At 41.5% G+C, this 22,161-nt stretch overlaps 1 protein-coding gene across 1 annotated transcript; it reads left to right on the forward strand.

The window, feature by feature from the left end:
* Positions 1-177: 177 nt before the first annotated feature.
* LOC118360778 (serine/threonine-protein phosphatase 6 regulatory ankyrin repeat subunit C-like) lies at positions 178-22,149 on the forward strand. Its single transcript, XM_035740188.2, has 26 exons — positions 178-357; positions 643-729; positions 1,213-1,291; positions 1,510-1,580; positions 1,692-1,892; positions 3,447-3,534; positions 3,741-3,883; positions 6,133-6,345; positions 6,586-6,664; positions 6,765-6,962; positions 7,771-7,888; positions 8,002-8,070; positions 8,281-8,421; positions 8,520-8,582; positions 8,733-8,844; positions 8,965-9,036; positions 9,185-9,386; positions 9,564-9,651; positions 9,880-9,997; positions 10,186-10,405; positions 10,549-10,636; positions 11,149-11,232; positions 11,416-11,561; positions 11,748-11,830; positions 11,983-12,157; positions 12,344-22,149. Exons 1-26 carry the CDS (start codon positions 331-333, stop codon positions 12,607-12,609), a joined length of 3,231 nt encoding a protein of 1,076 aa, XP_035596081.1. The 5' UTR covers positions 178-330; the 3' UTR covers positions 12,610-22,149.
* Positions 22,150-22,161: the final 12 nt, after the last annotated feature.

Genomic DNA, 22,161 nt, shown 5'->3' on the forward strand with positions numbered 1-22,161 from the left:
TACTGGGAGTAAGCAATGATTTCTTATATAATAAACGAGTACCATTTTAAAATGGTGAGATTATTTTGAAATGCATTTAGTATATAATTGTAATTCTCCTCAAACATTGCCAGGCTTTCACATTGTCTGGGAGGGCAAAACGGGGGGCGTGGAACTGCGCATGTGCGTGATAGCAGAAATAACTAACAAACAAACATCAAGCAGAGACGGACAGCAAACACAGATCACGAACTTTCGTATTAATAACTAACTATCTAAATGAGTTAATCGTTTAATATACCTTGCAGTTCCACTCTAATGAAGGAGCTCCGTCCTGGCTGACTTTGGGAGATGGGAGTACACAATATTACAGACCAGGTGATCTAGCAAGTAGTTAGCATGCTAACTAGCTAACGTTAGATGAAAAGCCTGGCTATTTGGCTGGCTAGTTAGCTAATCAAATGTTTTGATAGCATTTTCCTGAAAGTTGACCAGTTCCATAACGTTACTGATGCAAGTAAATGCAAGCAATGTGTCGTAGGATTGTTAGCTAAACCTTGGCGCGGCCTGATGCAGTCTGCCAACGGTTCACTTAGCTAACGTTAACTAGCTGCGATTCCTTGCTAACCACACAGTCTGACGTTCTCTTGTGCTTATCTCCAGCTTCCACTGGTCCAAGCAGTTTTTAATCGAAATGCCGATGAAATTCAACTACTATTGCACAACAAGAAAGAGGACGTCAATGCACTGGTATGTTTGTGGTGCCACAGCACTGGCTCTGGTTTATTGTGTGTTGATATTGTAACGTTAGCTAGCTACTGTATCTCAACATTTCTCGTTATTGCAAGTAGAGGGGTGCCAGGTGGATCCTTTTCCCAATTCAAGTTATTAGGTTATTCTTTAGTATTTCCCTAAAACCTCATTTATATATCTACAAACAGTAGAATGTCAACAGAAGGCCTAAAGGCTTTTTTTAGGTAAGTCCGTTAAGAGCACATTCTTAGTTTCAATGAGAGCCTAGTGGGCTAATACATTTCAGGGGCAGAACGACAGATTGTTACCTTGTCAGCTCGGGATTCGATCTTGCAACCTTTAGGTTACTAGTCCAACGCTCTAACCACTAGGCTACCTGCCTGCCCAGTATCTCATCAATATACTTATTTGTGGCTGCCAGTGTGAGATGGATTTTGCGTCTTAATGTAGATGGTTCATTTGTCTTAACTTTTCCCACAGGACCAAGAGCGCCGTACAGCACTACATGCTGCTGCCTGTTTGGGGGATGTTCATATAATGGACCTCCTCATCAATGCAGGTGATTGTGACCAAAATTGACCAACCATTGTTAACTAAACAGAACTCTCCACGCCTGACCTGCTATATTTGCAATGAAAAGGGTTTTTTGGTCTATGTACAGTTGTAGTAACAATGTGTAGTGTCTGTTCATTAGTCTGACTGAAACTTGAAAGAAATGACTCAACCGTACTTGTCAAGGCCCTCTAATATTGCTCCTTGTTTTGTACACTCTCATAGGTGCAAATGTAAATGCTAAGGACCATGTGTGGTTAACTCCATTGCACAGAGCTGCTGCCTCCCGGAATGAAGTAAGCAGTGTTGATCATGTGAAGACTATAAAGCACTATCAATGTTTGGTACTGTTTGGGTGTTGACAATAAGTGTTTTCTCAAGCCCAGTTTGATTCCTTCTCTCTCCAGAGGGCAGTGGGGCTACTTCTGCGGCAGGGAGCAGAGGCCAATGCACGAGACAAGTTCTGGCAGACTCCACTGCATGTTGCAGCTGCCAATAGAGCCACGCGCTGTGCAGAGGCCCTGCTCCCCCAGCTGAGCAATCTGAACATGGCAGACCGCACTGGCAGAACCGCCTTGCACCATGCTGCTCAGAGCGGATACATGGAGGTGAGGGCTGGAAATACTGTGTGCTTTTGGAACAGGGCTGTTTTTACAAACCATTTCAGAGTGGAACTGTTGATCTAAGATCAGTTCTTTGATGAGGTTTAAAGGCGGTTGGCATCCAATATGTTGCATTACCGCCACCTACTAGACTGGAGTAAAATTCCCTTATACTTTGTTTGAATTTTTTTAAACAAATACTACACTACTCACAAAAAACTCCCACCCTACTCCACTATTTAAATTGATTTAGTCCTACTTCAGGCCAACTACCTGAAAGGATGGGACACCACCACTTAACACACCCTGTAACTCTTCTGATGTCAAATCTCGCACACCCCAATACCTCTCTGCAGCTGCCACCAAAACCTCTATTTTCTGCAGCTTATGTTCCATCCCTGCAGTACAGTTGATAACCATTGCTGTAAATGCCAAAAATCCAATCTTACTGAAACATATATTACTTGTTTTATCCCTCTGTACTGGTTCATATCTACAATTCTTTTTATAAACCTTTATTAGGCAAGTCAGGAACAAATTCTTATTTACATTGACAGCCTAGGAACAGTGGGTTAACTGCCTTGTTCGGGGCAGAATGACAGATTATTACCTTGTCAGCTCAGAGATTCGATCTAGCAACCTTACGATTACTGACCCAAAGCTCTAACCACTAGGCTACCTGCCTCCCCACTACTCACACCACTCCTCTCAGGATCCCTCCCCATTGACCCATCTTCCTCTAATTAATTCACTGCCTCAGCATGTGACAACTTCTGCACTACTCTAACCCTGGAAACATCAACCTACCTCTCTCGCACAGGACCTTTCTGATCCCCAGCCCCATGGGCACTCCTACAATTAACACATACCACGACTTCAGAGGGGTTGGGTTAAATGCAGAAGACACATTTCAGTTGAAGGCCTTCAGTTGTACAACTGACTAGGTTGTGTACAACTGACTAGGTTGTGTACAACTGACTAGGTTGTGTACAACTGACTAGGTTGTGTACAACTGACTAGGTTGTGTACAACTGACTAGGTTGTGTACAACTGACTAGGTTGTGTACAACTGACTAGGTTGTGTACAACTGACTAGGTTGTGTACAACTGACTAGGTTGTGTACAACTGACTAGGTTGTGTACAACTGACTAGGTTGTGTACAACTGACTAGGTTGTGTACAACTGACTAGGTTGTGTACAACTGACTAGGTTGTGTACAACTGACTAGGTTGTGTACAACTGACTAGGTTGTGTACAACTGACTAGGTTGTGTACAATCAGCACAAACCCCTTTGATTGTAGCACTCAACACTGCATCCCACTTATAAAGCAGCTGCTTCATCTTCATGTTATTCTTTATCAAAAGCTACCGCAACACTTTTCCATTTCAAGTAAGCGCGCTCTTCCAACCACCATCCAACTCTAGGATCAGTTCTCCCATCTTGTTCATTATAATTTTGAAGGAAAACCTGGTTATAGATCAGCATGCCTACTCTGAGATGCTTTAGTGAATAATGAAACTCTGTTTATATGTAATTTTTCCTCTTGTCTGTCCTCAGATGGTGAAGTTGCTGCTGAATAAAGGGGCCAACTTGAGTACCAATGATAAGAGAGAGAGACAGCCTATCCACTGGGCAGCGTACTTAGGTGAGTTGGACTCTGCACTGGGAAAACTCTTAACGTGATTTTCTTAGAGTACCGAATTATCAGAATTTAATCAAACTGGCTTGAATGGCAGGTGATAAATATTCAGTGTTTCCCAATTTTAAGTTGGGTGAACATTATGGATGTAGTCCTCACTAGAGGGTGACATTAAAACAGTACTCACACTGCCTCTCCTATGTGACTTATAGGGCATCTGGAGGTGTTGAAGCTGCTAGTGTCTCGGAGTGCAGACAAAGGCTGCAAGGACAAGCAGGGCTACACCCCTCTACATGCTGCCGCTGCCAGCGGACACATTGACATAGTCAAGTACCTACTGAGGCTCGGGGCTGAGGTGAGTGTAGAGGTCCAATTGTATTTATTTTACCAGGTTAGTCCCATTGAGATTAAACATCTCTTTTACAAGAGAAACCTGGCCAATATAGCAGTACACACAGTTTCAAACATTTACAACACAAAGTACTACATTTAAAAAAAAACATCTGACACATTTGAATAGGCACATTGGTTTTGGGAGGAGCGGTTCAGCTAGGGGTCAAACCATTGACTGCCGCCCAATTCATTTTCCACCAAAGATTTTACCCTTGCTTTAAAATGATTATAGGGGGTGAGCTCCTGTAGTTTCAAGTCCTTTTGTCGCTCATTCCAAGTAGAGGAGGCAGGGTACTGGAATGCTTTTTTACCTAGCTCTGTACGGGCCTTAGGCACTGTCAACGAGATACAGATCTGGACAATGCACATACTTGGGAGCTGTCTCAATATGGCCTTATGGGTAAACGGATGCTCAAGATAGCCATAGGAGGTAATATTAATTGAGTTTTAGTTTGACCATTACCAGAAGAGACAGTGGATAATCTTTGAATATAATTAAATTTCTGCATGTATATATGTAAACTTCCGACTTCAACTGTACGCGTATATATATATAAATATATAGTTTGACCATATATATGCATATATGCGTACAGTTGAAGTCGGAAGTTTACATACACCTTAGCCAAATCCATTTAAACTCAGACTTTCACAATTCCTGACATTTAATCCTAGTAAAAAGTTACTGTCTTAGGTCAGTTATCACCACTTTATTTTAAGAATGTGAAATGTCAGAATAATAGTATGTAGTAATAGAATGATTTATTTCAGCTTTTATTTCTTTCATCACATTCTCAGTGGGTCAGAAGTTTACATACACTCAATTTGAATTTGGTAGCATTGCCTTTAAATTGTTTAACGTGGTTCAGACGTTTTGGGTAGCCTTCCACAAGCTTCCCACAATAAGTTGGGGGAATTTTGGCCCATTCCTCCTGACATAGCTGGTGTAACTGAGTCAGGTTTGTAGTCCTCCTTGCTCGCACACACACTTTCAGTTCTGCCCACAAATGTTCTATAGGATTGAGGTCAGGGCTTTGTGATGGCCACTCCAATACCTTGACTTTGTTGTCCTTTGCCACAACTTTGGAATTGTGCTTGGGGGTCATTGTCCATTTGGAAGACCCATTTGCGACCAAGCTTTAACTTCCTGACTGATGTCTTGATGTTGCTTCAATATATCCACATAATTTAGCTTCCTCATGATGCAATCTATTTTGTAAAGTGCACCAGTCCCTCTTGCAGCAAAGCACCCCACAACATGATGCTGCCACCCCCGTGGTTCACAGTTGGGATGTTGTTCTTCAGCTTGCAAGCCTCCCCCTTTTTCCTCCAAACATAACGATGGTATTTATGGCCAAATAGTTCTATTTTTGTTTCACCAAAAAGTACGATCTTTGTCCCCATGTGCAGTTGCAAACCATAGTCTGGCTTTTTTTATGGCAGTGGCTTCTTCCTTGCTTAGCGGCCTTTCAGGTTAAGTCGATATAGGAATCGTTTTACTGTGGATATAGATACTTTTGTACCGGTTTCCTCCAGCATCTTCACAAGGTCCTTTGCTGTTGTTCTGGGATTGAATTGCACTTTTCGCATCAAAGTACATTCATCTCTAGGAGACAGAAGGCGTCTCCTTCCTGAGTGGTATGACGGCTGCGTGGTCCCATGGTGTTTACACTTGCTTACTATAGTTTGTACAAATGAACGTGGTACCTTCAGGCGCTTGGAAATTGCTCCCAAGGATGAACCAGACTTGTGGAGGTCTATAATTTGTTTTCTGAGGTCTTGGCTGATTTCTTTTTATTTTCCCATGATGTCAAGCAAAGAGGCACTGAGTTTGAAGGTAGGCCTTGAAATACATCCATGGGTACACCTCCAATTGACTCAAATGATGGACATGACATAATTTTCTGGAATTTTCCAAGCTATTTAAAGGTACAGTCAACTTCTGACCCACTGGAATTGTGATACAGGGAATTATAAGTGAAATAATCTGTCTGTAAACAATTGTTGGAAACATGACTTGTGTCATGCACAAAGTAGATGTCTTAACTGACTTGCCAAAACTAAAGTTTGTTAACAAGACATTTGTGGAGTGGATGATAAACGGATTTTAATGACTCCAACCTAAGTGTATGTAAACTTCTGCCTTCGTTTGTTTGTTTGTTTGTTGCTTAGCTTGCTCCTTATGTCTTGTGTGATCTTGTACTCTTTCAGCTGGATGAGCCCAATGCCTTTGGGAACACTGCTCTGCATGTGGCCTGCTACACAGGCCAAGAGGCTGTGGCCAATGAGCTGGTGAACCAAGGAGCTAACGTCAACCAGCCCAACAGGAGTGGCTATACCCCACTGCACCTGGCCGCTGTGTCCACCAACGGGGCCCTCTGTCTGGAGCTGCTGGTCAACAATGGGGCCGACGTCAACCAGCAGGTCTGTGCCCTTATTCATAATGTGTCAATGAGTAGGAATACTGATCTTGGATTATGTCCCCACCTGTCCATGTAATCTTATTCATTATGATCTAAAATGAAAAACTGATCCTAGATCAGCAGCTCTACTCTGAGGCTAATGCAATCAGTAGCCTTAGATGTTGTTTAATGGGTGGCGATGGGAGGATTTATCTGTTCTCTGCCAGACTAGTTTGTCATATTTCTCTTCTCCCTTCGCAAGAGTAATGCAGGGAAGAGCCCCCTGCACATGGCAGCCATTCATGGACGCTTCACACGCTCTCAGATCCTCATCCAAAACGGTAACCATGACAACCCCTCTAACTGAATGACATGTTAGGATGCTTTATACAAGTCCTGTCCCACTGGGTCTCTGATTCTATGTTTCTTGTTTGTTGTTAGGTGGAGAGATTGACAGTGTGGATAAATATGGCAATACCCCCCTCCATGTTGCTGCTAAGTACGGCCATGAACTACTGATCAGTACTCTGATGACCAACGGTGCAGATACAGCCAGACAAGGGATTCATGGGATGTTCCCGCTGCACCTGGCTGTGCTCTATGGGTTTTCAGACTGTTGTCGCAAACTACTCTCCTCAGGTTGGTACTTACATATATACACTACCGTTCAAAAGTTTGGGGTCACTTACAAAATGTACTTGTTTTTGAAAGGAAAACACTTTTTTTTGTCCATTTAAAATAACATCAAATTGATCAGAAATACAGTGTAGACATTGTTAATGTTGTAAATGACTATTGTAGCTGGTAATGGCTGATTTAGGAATATCTACATAGGCGTACAGAAGCCATTTTTCAGCAACCATCACTCCTGTGTTCCAATGGCACGTTGTGTCAGCTAATCCAAGTTTATCATTTTAAAGGGTTAGTTGATCATTTGAAAACCCTTTTGTTTCAGAAGAAAGTCTTTGTTTCTGGCCATTTTTAGCCTGTAATCAAACCCACATATGCTGATGCTCCAGATACTCAACTAGTCTAAAGAATGCCAGTTTTATTGCTTCTTTAATCAGAACAACATTTTTCAGCTGTGCTAACAATTGCAAAGGGGTTTTCTAATGATAAATTGGCCTTTTAAAATTATAAACTTGGATTAGCTAACACAACGTGCCATTGGAACACAGGAGTGATGGTTGCTGATAACGGGCCTCTGTACCCTTATGTAGATATTCCATTAAAAAAACTGCAGTTTCCAGCTACAATAGTCATTTACAACATTAACAATGTCTACACTGTATTTCTGATCAATTTGATATTATTCTAAATTGACAAAAAAGTAGATTTTCTTTAAAAAACAAGGACCTTTCTAAGTGACCCCAAACTTTTGAACGGTAGTGTACATTATATCTGTATTTGATGGATCACTCCTGGTTGCCTCTTCCTCTCCCCTCAGGTCAGCTGTACAGTATTGTTTCATCTATGAGTAAGGAGCACATACTATCAGCCGGGTTTGACATAAACACTCCAGACAACTTTGGAAGGACCTGTCTACATGCTGCTGCTTCTGGAGGGTAAGACACAGAATCACACTCCAAAACTGGACCCATTCTGAACTATTGGATAATATACCCAAATGAGTCTGTCATTCTCATCATCTTATTGCTCACTTCTCCGCTGCTGACAGAAACGTTGAATGTCTCAACTTGCTCTTAAGCAGTGGTACTGACTTGAATCAGAGGGACCAATCGGGAAGGTGAGTTTTTGCCACTGATTATTTTCTTTGTCTGTGTTTGTACTCATGCTGGTGTGAGTACGAGATAGTAATGTTATATGGAATAGTCAGTAATTTGAGATCACCTGGGTACTGTAAAAGCTCTTTCTGAACACCTATTGTAAAAAGTACTTTATGAATACATTTGATTGATGTACTGATTATTAGTTGGGCCTTCTCTTGGTCTCTCAGAACTCCGTTGCACTATGCAGCTGCTAATGGGAGGTACCAATGCACTGTGACCCTAGTGAGTGCTGGCGCTGAGGTCAATGAGCCAGACCGTACAGGCTGCACTCCCCTGCACTACTCTGCTGCCTCCCAGGCCTTTTGCAGGTAGGAACTCGCACTCCATTGACAAATACACCAAGAAGCTTTCAGGAAACATAGCTGTGTTGAATTTGTGAGTAAACGTGTTCGTTCTGCACTTCCAGAATGGACCGACATTTCCCTGGGACTCTTCAGAGCGAGGAGGATGGAGATAAGGAGTCCTATTTGTTAGTTTACTGTCTGCAACCATTATTTTGTATCTTCTTTAAATTTGTATAATTTTCTACTGATTTAAAGATCCGCTTAAAGAACTCAAAATATGTTGTTTATTTCATGACCCCTACTTGACTGTGGCTTTTGTCTGTTTTTGTTACTAGTTGCTTGGAGCATCTGTTGGACAACGGTGCAGACCCATCCCTGGTCAACTCTAAAGGTTACAGTGCTGTTCATTATGCTGCTTCCCACGGCAACAAGCAGAACCTGGAACTGGTAAGTCCTTCTGTTTGTGTTCAGTAACTTGTATAGCTCCAGCCATTTAGGTAAATTGTTTTTCATCATGACTTTGCTGTATCTGTGGATAGTATTACATCATGACTCTTGTCCCTTTAGCTCCTGGAAATGTCCTTTAATGCCCTAGGAGACATTGAGAGCAGTATTCCAGTGAGTCCGTTGCATTTAGCTGTAAGTGTGCTTTTCATTCCTAAAATCCTCTCTGTTACTTTGTAGCTTGAGACTGAGTGTGTGTTTTGTATGGAGAAGATGCCATGTTCATATAGAGCAGCCAAAACATGACAGCTTCCTGTCGTATCCCATCTCCTCTCCCCCTCAGGCTGATAATGGCCACTGGCAGGCGCTGAGTGTGCTGACAGAGACTGCTGCCTACGTAGATGTGCAAGATGCCTCGGGCCGCTCTGTGCTCTACTTGGCTTCCCAGAGAGGTTACGCCCGCTGTGTAGAGGTCCTGCTAGCCCAGGGGGCCTCCTGCCTCCTCAACGAGAACAGACACATGTGGACCCCTCTACACGTCGCAGGTACGGTCCCCCCCTCAGAACCAGATGTGGGTTGAAATTAGTTAGTTTATTTGCCATGTGTAATTAATACATGCAAGTATGTGTCCCTGTATATTGTTCAATATTAGCAAGTATGGAATAGCTTAGAAACAAAGCAGTCAGGGTTGAATATGTGATTGAATATTTGTTTCATATCAGCTGCCAACGGCCACACGGAATGTCTCCACATGCTGGTGGAAAGCGGGGAGGAGGCAGACCTTACCAACGTCACAGACACACAGGGACAGTGAGTGGTCTCTCTTTCTTGCTACCTGGCAGGAAACTTTGTTTTTGTAATGTAAACGTGTTGTTATTTACTTTTAATAACTACATATAGATACAGTGTTAGCAATACAGTTTAGGTTGTTCACGGAAGATTTACAGAATCGCACATCCTGTCTGCTAGAATGCATTGTTGTTGACGTTGTAATATAAATGACTGTGCGGGTGTGGTGTTCCCTGTCTTCCTCCTCAGGACCCCTCTGATGCTGGCCGTGCTAGGTGGCCATACAGACTGTGTCCACCTGCTGTTGGAGAAGGGGGCCTGGCCTGACGCCAAGGACAAGGGGGGCAGCACAGCCTTGCACAGAGGGGTGAGCTACACGCCAAGAGGCTTTTCACATTACTCAGCTGAGAAAAAGGTCAAATTCTTCAGCTACACCTAGCCTGTCTGGTTGTTGTGCGGTACAGAGGAACACTGCAACATTAGTTTTAAATAATTATTAAAACACTGTAAAAGTTAGAAATATAGCTGTGTAACTCTTTGTAACCTGTCCCATAGGCGGTGGTGGGCCGTGAGGACTGTGTGACAGCCCTGCTGGATCACGAGGCATCTGCCCTGTGTCGGGACGGCCAGGGTCGTACCCCCCTGCATTACGCTGCCTCCCACCGCTACACTGACATCCTGGCCAGTCTGCTGCGTGCCGCCACGCGCTCCGATCCTCTGGACTCCCTATTGGACCACGAAGAGTACACGCCGTCACACTGGGCCGCCTACCAAGGTCTGCGTGGTTATTGGTTACATCCCAAAACACCCTCTTTCAAGAAGGGTGTATATTACATGTATAAATGAAATTTGGGGGGAAAACAGTTTGTTTTGTAGTGTCTTTGTAATTCAAATGAACACTTTTTTTCCTCCTATCAGGGCATGAAGGCTGTTTGGAGGTTTTACTTGAACACAAAACATGTAATAGCCAGGAGGGAAACCGCTTTACCCCATTGCACTGTGCTCTGTGAGTATACTCTAATCAATGTTTTAAACATGATAATACATTATTACGACAATGTGTTTGGGAAAGGATCAGTAATGATGGGTTCTATAAACGGGTTGGTTGTTTAGCAACAAAACTTGACGGTTGCTAAACTACAGGGTTGGCTTAGACTGTTGACAACGTGAACTATATTTAGTCTCCAAATGTTTATTGAAAACATAAATACATTTGCACAATGAGCACTTGTCTCAAATACATCGTTACAATTGTTGCTTAGCTAGCTAGCTAATTTTAGCCATATTAGCATAGACATCAGTCAAAACACCTCAAAACAAGACATGGTATCAATAATGATGAAACGAGCCCCCAATCATTCCCCACAGGGCAGCTTCTTGTCATTGTTGCTAGCTATCTGACCTTTCAGAATCGTAACAACGAACGCCTTCCGGCCAAATCGACGTGCGCATCTTTTTTGTGACGTTATCAGTCAACCCGACTATGTGGTGATCTTTTGACGTTGTGTGATGCTGCAGAATGAATGGCCGTAGTGGAGCTGCAGAGATGCTGTTGGAATCTGCTGGTGTACAGATGGTTAACACCAGGGACACTAAAGGAAGGTAAGTCAATTGAGGGCAAGGTGTCATTACCTTACTAGATGTTTACTTGGGTATCTCCTGTTTCATTGGTATGTCTTCTGAGCTGTACCTCTGCGCTCAGTGTGGACTCCAGATTTGATCTCCTGTTTCATTGTCATGCGAGACTGAGCTCACCAAGGTCAGGCTGCCTCTCTTTGCCTGTAGGACCCCGCTTCATGCCGCAGCGTGCGCTGAGGACGTGTCGGGGCTGCAGCTGGTCCTACGCCACGGCGCTGAGATCAACGCCGTGGACCACACCGGACGCTCTGCTCTCATGGTTGCTGCTGACAACGGACAGAGTGGCACCGTGGGTAAGTCTACGGAACACATTTTCGTTGATGTTTTGATAAAGGATAGAGTTTAGCAGATTCTCTCTCATCAGTCTCTGAAGAAGAATGAACTACCACTTGATTGGAGTGAATTCATTATGTGTTGGGTAGATCTGTAAAGAGGAATCCTGTTTAATTTATCTCTTGATTCTCCCCTGGTGTCCCCAGCCATCCTCCTGCAACGGGCCAAGGCTGACCTGACACTGCTGGACGACAATGGAAACACTGCCCTGCATCTGGCCTGCAGCAAGGTAACCAGCCCTCACAATATCATCAGAGCTCGGAAAGAAATGGAGCATAACATAGCATTCAAGCTTTCAGCACCTCTCTGATGAACGGAGATTAATGAAGTGCATGTATTGATGATGGTTGATGTAAGCATGTTTCTGTATTTGTCTTGCAGGCTCATGAGATGTGTGCCCTGCTGATTCTGGGGGAGATCCACAACGCTACCCTCGTCAATGCAACCAACGCTGCACTGCAAATGCCCCTGCATCTAGCAGCACGCAACGGTATGGCCACCGTGGTCCAGGCACTGCTGAGTCGAGGAGCCACAGTGCTGGCAGTGGATGAGGAGGGTAAGGAGAGACACTTCCATCTTTTTCAACCTTGTCTTCATTTTAACATAATGCTATGGGCTTTCTTATTGATTTCTGATTGTTACTTACTTAGGCCTTTTTCTCCTCCTCGAGCATAGGCCACAGACACTAGAAAGCTGTTGTCTATGGCCTATCTGGTCTGATGGTGTTTTTGTTGTTGACCAGGCCACACTCCAGCCCTGGCCTGCGCCCCCAACAAGGATGTGGCTGACTGCCTGGCTCTGATCCTCTCTACCATGAAGCCTTTCCCACCTCTGGTCCCTTCCTCATGCTCCTGCTCCTCTTCCTCCTGCCCCTGCACCTCCATCTCTGTCTCCTCCATCTCTGTCTCCTCCTCCATCTCCCCCGGTCTCAACCTACTGAAGCACTGCGGCATCACCGCAGCCTGCACACCCCTGCCCAACGGAAGCCTTCACCATCACCACGGCTAAGTCAAAGACCACCATGGCGCCGCCATCGGCCTGGACGGGTGCCTTTCTGAGTGAGGTCATCCTACACCTACAATCTGACACCACTACAACCACCACCACAGGGTGACTCCCTTGAGTACACCCACCTACATGTGTGCGCGTATGGTCTTCTCCTGAAGTGCAGTCAAACCTATATGCAAATAGAGCCCACAGCATCTATCTCAGCTCTGTAGTAGTTAGTGCTTAACGCAGAGAGACTGATCTCTCTTTCTGTAATGTCACTGGAATACCGCTGTTTGTCCCTAAATGGTTGCTAATAACCAACCACAAAAATCATCTAAATAATCAATCCCTTTAAAAAAATGTCCCGCAAATAGGTACTTGTCAGCACAGAAAAATGACTGACAGCTTAAAGGACTTTTTATTCTCCTTTTTGTGTTTGTTTGTAGTCTCTTGTTTAGTCACTTCTCATTATCATTCAGTATTTAATATTATATCAGAAACTAGGACTAGTAGTGGTGGCCTTGAATAGGAATGCACAGCCTTCCCCAAAGGAGAATGATCAAACGGGTTAAAGTAGGGTAGAGGACTTGATGAAGGAACCATACAGAAGAAAGTCCTGCCCAAGAGTGCAATGCTAAAATATATCTATTCTGACTTTTTTTTAAATGATTATAATATGTACCTTGTGTAGTAGCCTATATTTAAACTTTTAGCCTAAAATAGTTTGTCAATTTCATAGAGCTGCTAAAGTTTGAAAAATGTATATGTAAGCATGTCTCCTTGCAAAGGAGTACAGTGCTCGGGTTGAGATTTTAGCATCAATTTATTCTCAATGCTGAAGTATTGTCTACAACACAGTTTTGTGTTTACTAAGCTAGAATGTGGTTCAAAGCATATCAGTTATGACCAAAGGTGATCATCACTACTATGGCTAAACAAAAATATTTATTTGAGATGTACTGTATAGAGAAAGACGATAGATCGATCTTGAGATACCTCGATAAATAATTTTGCAGCTGCTGAACGATTAGACAGGGAGGGTAGTAGCAATGAGGCCTTGGTTATTTAGTTTGCCTTTGGGAGCGGGCTCGCCCCATTGCACCTCAGTGAAGCCTCTTGTATTGTGAGCACTTTCTCTTGTATTCTGAGATTACTGCTCAGTCATCTTACCAGCCATTTCAATTGATTTCTCTTTTTTTATTTTTTATCATTCTCTAAAGACTTTGGTACATTGAATGGGATTATTTCCCCAAATTTGGCCTTGGTCAATCTGAAATTGAATTTATACTGAACAAAAATATAAATGCAACATGCAACAATTTCAAAGATTTTACTGAGGTCATATAAATTCATATTTTACAGTTCATATACGGAAATCCGTCAATTTAAATAAATTCATTAGGCCCCGATCTGTGGATTTTATGACTGGGTGTACAGATCCAGAGCATCCCAAACATGTTCAATGGGTGACATGTCTAGTGAGTATGCAGGTCATGGAAGAACTGGGACATTTTGCAGCTTCCAGGCATTGTGTACAGATTGTTGAGATATGGCACCCCGATGGGCCTCAGGATCTCGTCACGCTGTCTCTGTGTATTCAAATTGCCATCGATAAAATACAATCGTGTTCGTTGTCCGTAGCTTATGCCTGCCATACCATAACCCCACCACCACCACCATGGGGCACTTTGTTCACAACGTTGACATCAACGTGTGGTCTCAGACGATACCGCAGGTAAAGAACCCAAATGTGGAGGTGCTGGGCTGAGATGGTTACACGTGGTCTGTAGTTGTGAGGCCGGTTGGACATATTGCCAAATTCTCTAAAACAATGTTGGTGGCTTATGGTAGAGAAGTTAATATTACATTCTCTGGCAACAGCTCATGGACATTCCTGCAGTCAGCATGCCAATTGCACAGTCCCTGAAAAAACATCTGTGGCATTGTGTTGTGTGACACAACTGCACATTTTCATGGCCTTTTATTGTCCCCAGCACAAGGTGCACATGTGTAATGATCATGCTGTTTAATCAGCTTCTTGATATACCACACCGGTCAGTTGGATGCATTATGTTAGCAAAGAATAAATGCTCACTAACAGGGATGTAAACAAATTTGTGCCCAAAAATTGAGGAATACTTTTTGTGCGATTGGAACATTTTGGGGATCTCATTTTTCTGCTCATGAAACATGGGACCAACACTTTACATGTTGCGTTTAATATTTTTGTTTGGTGTTCTTCAGAAATTAAGAGATGGAGCAATACCACTGTTCCTCTCAATGCTTGTATCTTGACTAGTACAATGGTCAGTCCTAGTATGAGATTGAAATGCTCTTTTGTTTTTGTATAATATAAGCAATATTTACTTTCTGGCATTTGAACGTTATTGAAAAGACAATCATAGTCTCAAGGGCTTTTGTTTCCTTGGTAATCTTGTTTGATCACTTTATTTTAGTTCTGACACTAGGCCTAGCTACATGGACATGATCTGTTCTAGACTAAAGACTGTAGTCGCTGTATCAAGGCATTTTTCTGTGCCAAGAAAACATTTAAATTGATTGCCACCATGGCATCTCATTTAGAACCATATGACATCTTGGCAGTATGAATGCAGGATGGCAAAATAAGACGAACCCTAGGATCTCACCCACTTAATTAGACCTGTGAATCTGGTAAGAAGAGGATTCCTTGGTTGGGCTTGATTGGTCATGTCTCCAGATAGAAGTCATGACTTACTAGAGATAATTGAAAGCCCGGTAGGTTGGCAGGGTTACTATAGGAATGAACTGAAAAAACAAATGTTACACTCATATGGGCAGTAGTAGTACTTGTGTTTTTAGTAAAGCCAAAAAGTGTAATTCCTTTTTGCTACGTGGTATTCCTTTTGTTACACGTGTATCTTGTCTGGTGGTACTACATTGTAGATTGTATCAGACCACTGGAGCTCATTGCTCAACTTAATTTAAATATTTTTTACACTACCATTTCTATTGCATCATCAGTGGACAGCTACATTTCACAGATTCCGGACTAATTTACATATTTATTTAATGCTTCACCATAACATCTCTTGATGATGGCTAAATGACATGCCTTAGTTCTTTCTGGATGATAAAGATGAGGACCTAATCTAATGGACTAACAAGTCATGTGGTGCCCAACAGTCGGTGTTCTGTGTTGTCTGGGGTAGAGGAGGAACAAAGGGAGTGTTTTAGTCTTTGGTGTCATGTGTAAACAGTTGATAGTCTCAGGCTGTGTGGAGCCAGTAAGCATATCACATGGATTGATAACATGCAAGTCATATTGACATTTTGTGATATGCATACAGTTCTATAGTTATTCATTCAACCCTGATCCAAGGCACTTATTGAGGTAGTTATGCACTTTAACACGTTCAGTGTCTTCGTGTGCATTATCACTCTGAATAGTGCATATGTGTTGTAGCTACATGAGCAAGTCTGCTTTGTGGGAGAGAAGAGGTGCAAAACAGGTCATGGCAAAGATTGCAAGGTATGTATGTACTGTTGCTTCATTGACAGATTTAACTTCAAAACTCTCAGGGTCTAAAATGGTCAGTCGTCCACACAACATGGTCCAAAATCCAGTTATCACAATGTGGTTTGTTCAATGCCAGTCCAGGGTATGTTACTAGTCCTTCTGGTTAGTCCAGTGAATTAGTTAGGCTAGTTTTCACCATGCTTGCATCCTCCTCCCATGACTCCACATTGAGCAACATCTGTATGTTGTATAACAGACACTGATTACATCAATAATCCAACAGCAGGTGTCTGGCTAGCAGGTCAGAAATAGTTTTCTTCTTGCAATGCCCTTGTCCAGCAGATGGCACCAGTTCTCCTGCATATATCCCATCTGGACCTCTATCCATATATATGTGTTCCATTGCTTGACAGAGAACTCATTATAAAGGAGCTTGAGATCATTCTTCTGACTTTAAAGAAACAATTAAATGGGACATTTCTCATTTGTAGCAATAAAGAGCGTGTGAACAATGTGTGCAGCACAAATATTGCACTGCCTTCTACTGTATTTAAGCTAATCCAACAAAGCATTTTAGTAATTTATCAGATGCTCTTATCCAGAGCGACTTACAATTGAGTTATTGTGTAAATCTTAGGTCACAGTTAAGGCCTTATTTGCCAAAGTACATTGGATTAAAAAACAAAAAGATAAATTCCGAGAACATGGAATGTACACACTGACTCCAAATATGACCCATGTCTTCACTGGCAAATGTGAATATGGGGTCAAATTGGAACAATTATTTTCTCCTGACCTTTTGAACTACTGCTCTGGCATTCATTAAATTTACCAAGTAGCAGCATGAAATAACTGTCATGTAAGTTTAGTCTTCCTGTTATGGTTCTTGTCTCTTGAATGTGATCGAGCTATACCTATAGGTCCCTATGTGTTTGTCATGCATTGACAATGGAAACAGCAGGTTAGAGAGTTTGAACATGCATCTGTGTTAATACCATTGAGATAGCCTTACAATATATTTTGAACAGAAAATTAGACTACGCTGTAGTTGCTTTAATTGTTTTGCATTAATTGATAGGAAAATACACCTAGCTACATCCATTTAGTGCCATAGAAACCTTTATTTGCCTTCAAGCATAATAGTCGTATTTGGTCAGTAACTCATTTCTTTGTTGTGTTTGTTGGGACTCATTTACCCAGATAGCCATGGTTAGAAAGTAAAATAAAAATGGTATTAAGCTCTGATTTGAAACATTGCTGTCACAGATACAGGTCCTAATGTCAGTGGTGACTAATGGTTTGCATTACTACTTAGTACTGATCGTAGGGTGGAAACTTGGAAGAGGAAAGCAATCAGGACAGACATGGTAGTCTGGAAAAAAGAATGGATGCAAGATTTGTGAAAGTATTTATAATTGGACAGACTTTGTAACAAGTCGGCAATGATCAAAATGTATGTTTATTTCTTTGTAAGAGCTGGTTTTGTAATTATTATAGGGACAGTTTTTAATGTTGGCAGATGTGTGGTTAACAGGGAATAGATTTACCTCGATGGATGCCCCTATTCTTACTTGAAGTATCTTTCATAGAAGGCAAATGTAAAATTTTCATTCACAGCCAAGCCTTAACTTTAAAGCAAAGGAACCAATATCTTGCAGTACCTACTAAGTTATGACACGTGACCCCTCTGGAGTTCCATTTCTCAGTGGAACTGATCAAATCTCTGCTGATTTTGCTATTATGGTGTGCATCCCAAATGGTACTGTATTCTCTACATAGTGTACAACCTTTGACCAAAGTTGGTCCTTGGTCAAAAGCAGTACACTGTTTTAGAGAATAGGGTGCCATTTTGGATGAGCACACACACATCCTTGGGTGTCTGGAAGCACACATCCAATGTTGATGGCGAACAACTCAAGGTTTCCCTGAGATTGTTTTGGGATTTTGCCATATTTGCTACATTGAATGAAAAACATTAATTGGATTTGACTTATTCCCGGTCTAGTTCAGTTTGACTAATCTCCAAAACCAAATAACGCTATTAATTTAAGTACCAGTTGGAGAGAAGAGAAAGGGCAAAAATAAAGTCTACCTTGTTATAAATGCAAACAGTTGTCAATTTGATTCTAAACATTTAAGTTCTGGTACGTGAAGGGCAGTAATGTGTAATTCAATGAAGGTCATGAGGAAAAATAGTGTGAAAACACAATCTATAGTGTGGGGGGAGTACTATGCAGTAATTATTTACCCCCTCAAGTTGGTGAATGTGGGTTAGTAAATATGGGAGGATTTTTCTAGCTTTCCCCCTGCTCGTGGTCTCGTTTTTTTCCCTTTATCCTTGCTTGGTATTTTGTTCTCCATCAGTTGGACCTGTGATAACCAGCACAGAGGTGGCATGGTGCCTTTTCATGTGTTTCTAAATGAATGTTGTAGCTACGGCATGGTCTTCCATTTATACCTTCCGGAAGTCTTATGAATTCCATGTAAAATAAGAGCACATCTCTCTGAAAACAACACTCAACCTTTGTGATGTTTGCTAAAATAAGCAACTGTTGTTTATGTTCTTGGCCTATTCCGTGTGCATGCTATGGATCTCTGCGCGTGAGTCCTGTCATATGGTGAATCCGAGTGTACCATCATACCTGATGTTGAACACCAATATTGGAGTTTTTTATTATTAATTTTTTTGAAAGCACAAATCCAAACATGGAACCATATTTTTTGACGATACCTCCAAGCAAAGATGTGTCTCGCAATGCTGTGGCGGATAGAGCCAAGAAGAGTTAGAACGAGGGGGGTCACAAAGAGAAGGAAAGCATGGGATTGGATAGTCATTACCAGTAACTGTAGTCTGAGCATATGAATTTAAATGTATTTGTACTTAAATGTGCTAACTGTACAGAATAGTTCAGGTTGTGAAGTCATATTAGGGTACATAACAGTAATAATGATAATGTTTTGGTCGTAATCGTGTGGTGTTTTTGCATTATTAAAAGTAGTGGTTCATCAGTAGCGGTGTGCAGTGTTAAGCATGTGATCATTCTGTTGAAGTGGTCTAATATAACATGCGTCGTATTCTAGTAGCATTAGGGCGTGATGAATCATCCTCGCTTTTTAAGCTGACCTCCCTTTTGAAGTGGATGAAAAAGACGAGTGCAATAAACTTATTTATCATTTGCTTCCTCATGTAAAAAAATCAAGTAACTTTCTGTAGCTGGTTAATGCAGTGGGATTGTAAACTCTCCTTGCTGCTTCGCATCCAGAGAAGTGGCACTAGGATGTGAAGAACTGCATTCTTACAACTGTGATGTTCAAGTATCAAAGCTGCTTTCTCATAAGGGGGACCATGATACATTAACTGTGTGTATTGTGTTAGAGGCATTTTTGGGATTCAATCTCCTTGAATGTGAATATTTTGATTGCATGTCAAGGTGTGTATGTATGCATCTTCCTCCGTATCAAATGAAATATTGTCTGGCCGTAAATTAAGTGTATTAAAGGAATTATGAAATGCCTTGTTTTCAGAAAACATTAAGGGAGACCTCTCCTTCATTCCCCCTCACTAATCTTAAAATATGTGTTACGTTAAGCTTTCTGCAGCTGTTCTGATCATGTATGTTTTATTAGTATCAATAATGGAGGTGTGTTGAAATGGTGACCCATGGGTTACATTAACAAAACTACGTAAGAATTATTACAAGCAACTACTTAAAAGAAACAGTGTTGCACATGTATGTTTTTGTTACTTTGGGCAAGTAACCAAGCCTGTCTAAATCAGACATATAGATGACAATGGAAATGAAAGGTAGGGAATGAAAGGTGTAGCATGAGAACAGCCTAGTGCTTAGGGTATAATGTGTTGACATTGTTGGAAGCCCTGTGATATTAGTTGTAGAATAACATTCCCCTTGAAATGACCTTTTTAACCAGCAGGGGAAGGAAATGTTCTTACATTGTTTGCCACTATTGGCAGTAATTTGCTGTAAAAGCACATAGACGTACTCTTAGAATAAGCACAGGATCAATGCCAATTGCTCATTTATTAGCTTAGAGTGTAGCCTCCTATTGGGAATTGCCTTGAGATGCGCGGTCACCCACAATGAAGTCTGGGGCCAGATATTATCATTGGAATCCGTAAGGGACCACAATGGTAATTCACAGTCTCTTTGATGCCATCCGTTGGAGGTACACGATGGTAATGTGCTCAAAGCAATACAGAATAAGGGATACATTTGTTGGCATATCCTGTGACTTGTTGGTCCCTTTGCTGATTCCTTAGTTTATTCTGCAGCACCTTAACTGAATGAACTGATGAAGACCGACTACGGGTTAGTTGTCCGTTTCACTCCGTGGCTTATGTATTGTAAATACTATGGACACCATACCAGGAAAGGAGGAGGAGTCTAAATCAGGGCACATCAATAGTTACAATGAAAAGGTTTTTCAATGTACCTTTAAAAAAAAATTGGGTTTGTCAGCTAAACATTCCAAAAGTTTTGCAAGCTTTGCTGTTGGGTAACAGAACAGTCTAAACTGCTTTGCTGTTGAATAGTAGTAACTGACATCTGGCATAGGCCTAGTTTACATGCTGTGTGTTTGTCAGAGAAAGGAATGATTCCCTATTTAACTCTTACCTCATTTACAAACCTGCAAATACTATTCTACTGTGAGTAGAAAATGCCATCACCAGCATGTGCTCTAGACCTGTGATGACAATGGCAACAGGACCAATGACGTAGCGTGATTTCAACATTTGAGTTAACATGAATAGTCAACGCCTCTCACTTTCTTAATTCTGTAAGGCTGATGCATATAATGGTATTATCCATGTAAATACACTTGTCTTTTTCAATAGTAGCATTTTTCCTACCTCCCATACATTGTAGCTAGAGTTAATCTGCACCTGTTTTGACAAACAAATATATACACAATAGCCTATGGGAACTGAGAATTTTACCATGAACAATAATTCAACTTGATGAAGTGTGCTTGATTGTATGTATAATTGTGTGTGTTCATGAGATTTATGATACGCATTTCTACAACAAAATACCACTGGGATGTGAAGCCAGACTGTCTTTTTAAAACCTAATTTCTCCATTCTTCTGCTTTCATGTTATGCTCTAGTCTCTTAACGTTTACAGCTTCCTGGAATGTGAATTTTGGTTGGGTTAGTTATTGCATATCATATTTAACAGTGGAGACCGGTTATATGCATTAATATATTCTGTACGAGGTTGAATTTTGTTCCCCTCAAGCCGTATGCCTTCAGAAACACTAATCCACTCAATTTGCTAGGTGTTTGCCTTCCCACTGTCATTGTGCATCAATGCTAGAATCATTAATTGAAACAAAATTATTATTATTATTATTTATTATACAAAAGCGGATACCCCAACTCTGTTTTGGTAAAAAGCTGACGGATGGATGCAAGGACTGACCACCCATGATATAAAATATAGTTAACCATGTTGAGGCTATACAGTGTTTGTTTACCAACATTGTAAAACGAATAAAACATGTATATTTGGGGTTAATGGGGTATGATCGTTGAACTTATGACTCAAAATATTATTCAATAATAAATGGCCATAACATTAATTTAAGTCCAAAAATGAATGTAGGAACTAAAGATTCTAGCTTTAATTCCATGGCAATAGAGGACAGGGTGAGAAGTCTGGTTTCTGACCAGACACACTCACCCTGCCACTCATTCCCACACAAGGAGAGGAACATCCCCTCACTCCCCATCCACTGTCCCTCCAAAACCTCAAGCCATTTCTTTAGTTGACAACAATGCAATTGATCCCAAAAGCACTTAGCCTTGTTTTTCCATTGTGTGAACTATGTCAATTGTAATTTGTTACGGATGTGTGTAAGATCATTCATTCACAATTTCGGACTAATCTGCATCAATCTTTGACGTTAAAATAATAAAATGATTTAAACATTGAACCTAAATCTATTTTATACAATGTTTGCTGCAGCCAATTGGTCTTGTCATTCAGTATTGTGGCTTAGGGTTGGTTGTGTTTTAAATAAAGTGCTATTGATAAATATTCACTGCATCA

Source organism: Oncorhynchus keta, chromosome 28, assembly GCF_023373465.1.
Source record: "Oncorhynchus keta strain PuntledgeMale-10-30-2019 chromosome 28, Oket_V2, whole genome shotgun sequence".
NCBI classification, from domain to species: domain Eukaryota; kingdom Metazoa; phylum Chordata; class Actinopteri; order Salmoniformes; family Salmonidae; genus Oncorhynchus; species Oncorhynchus keta.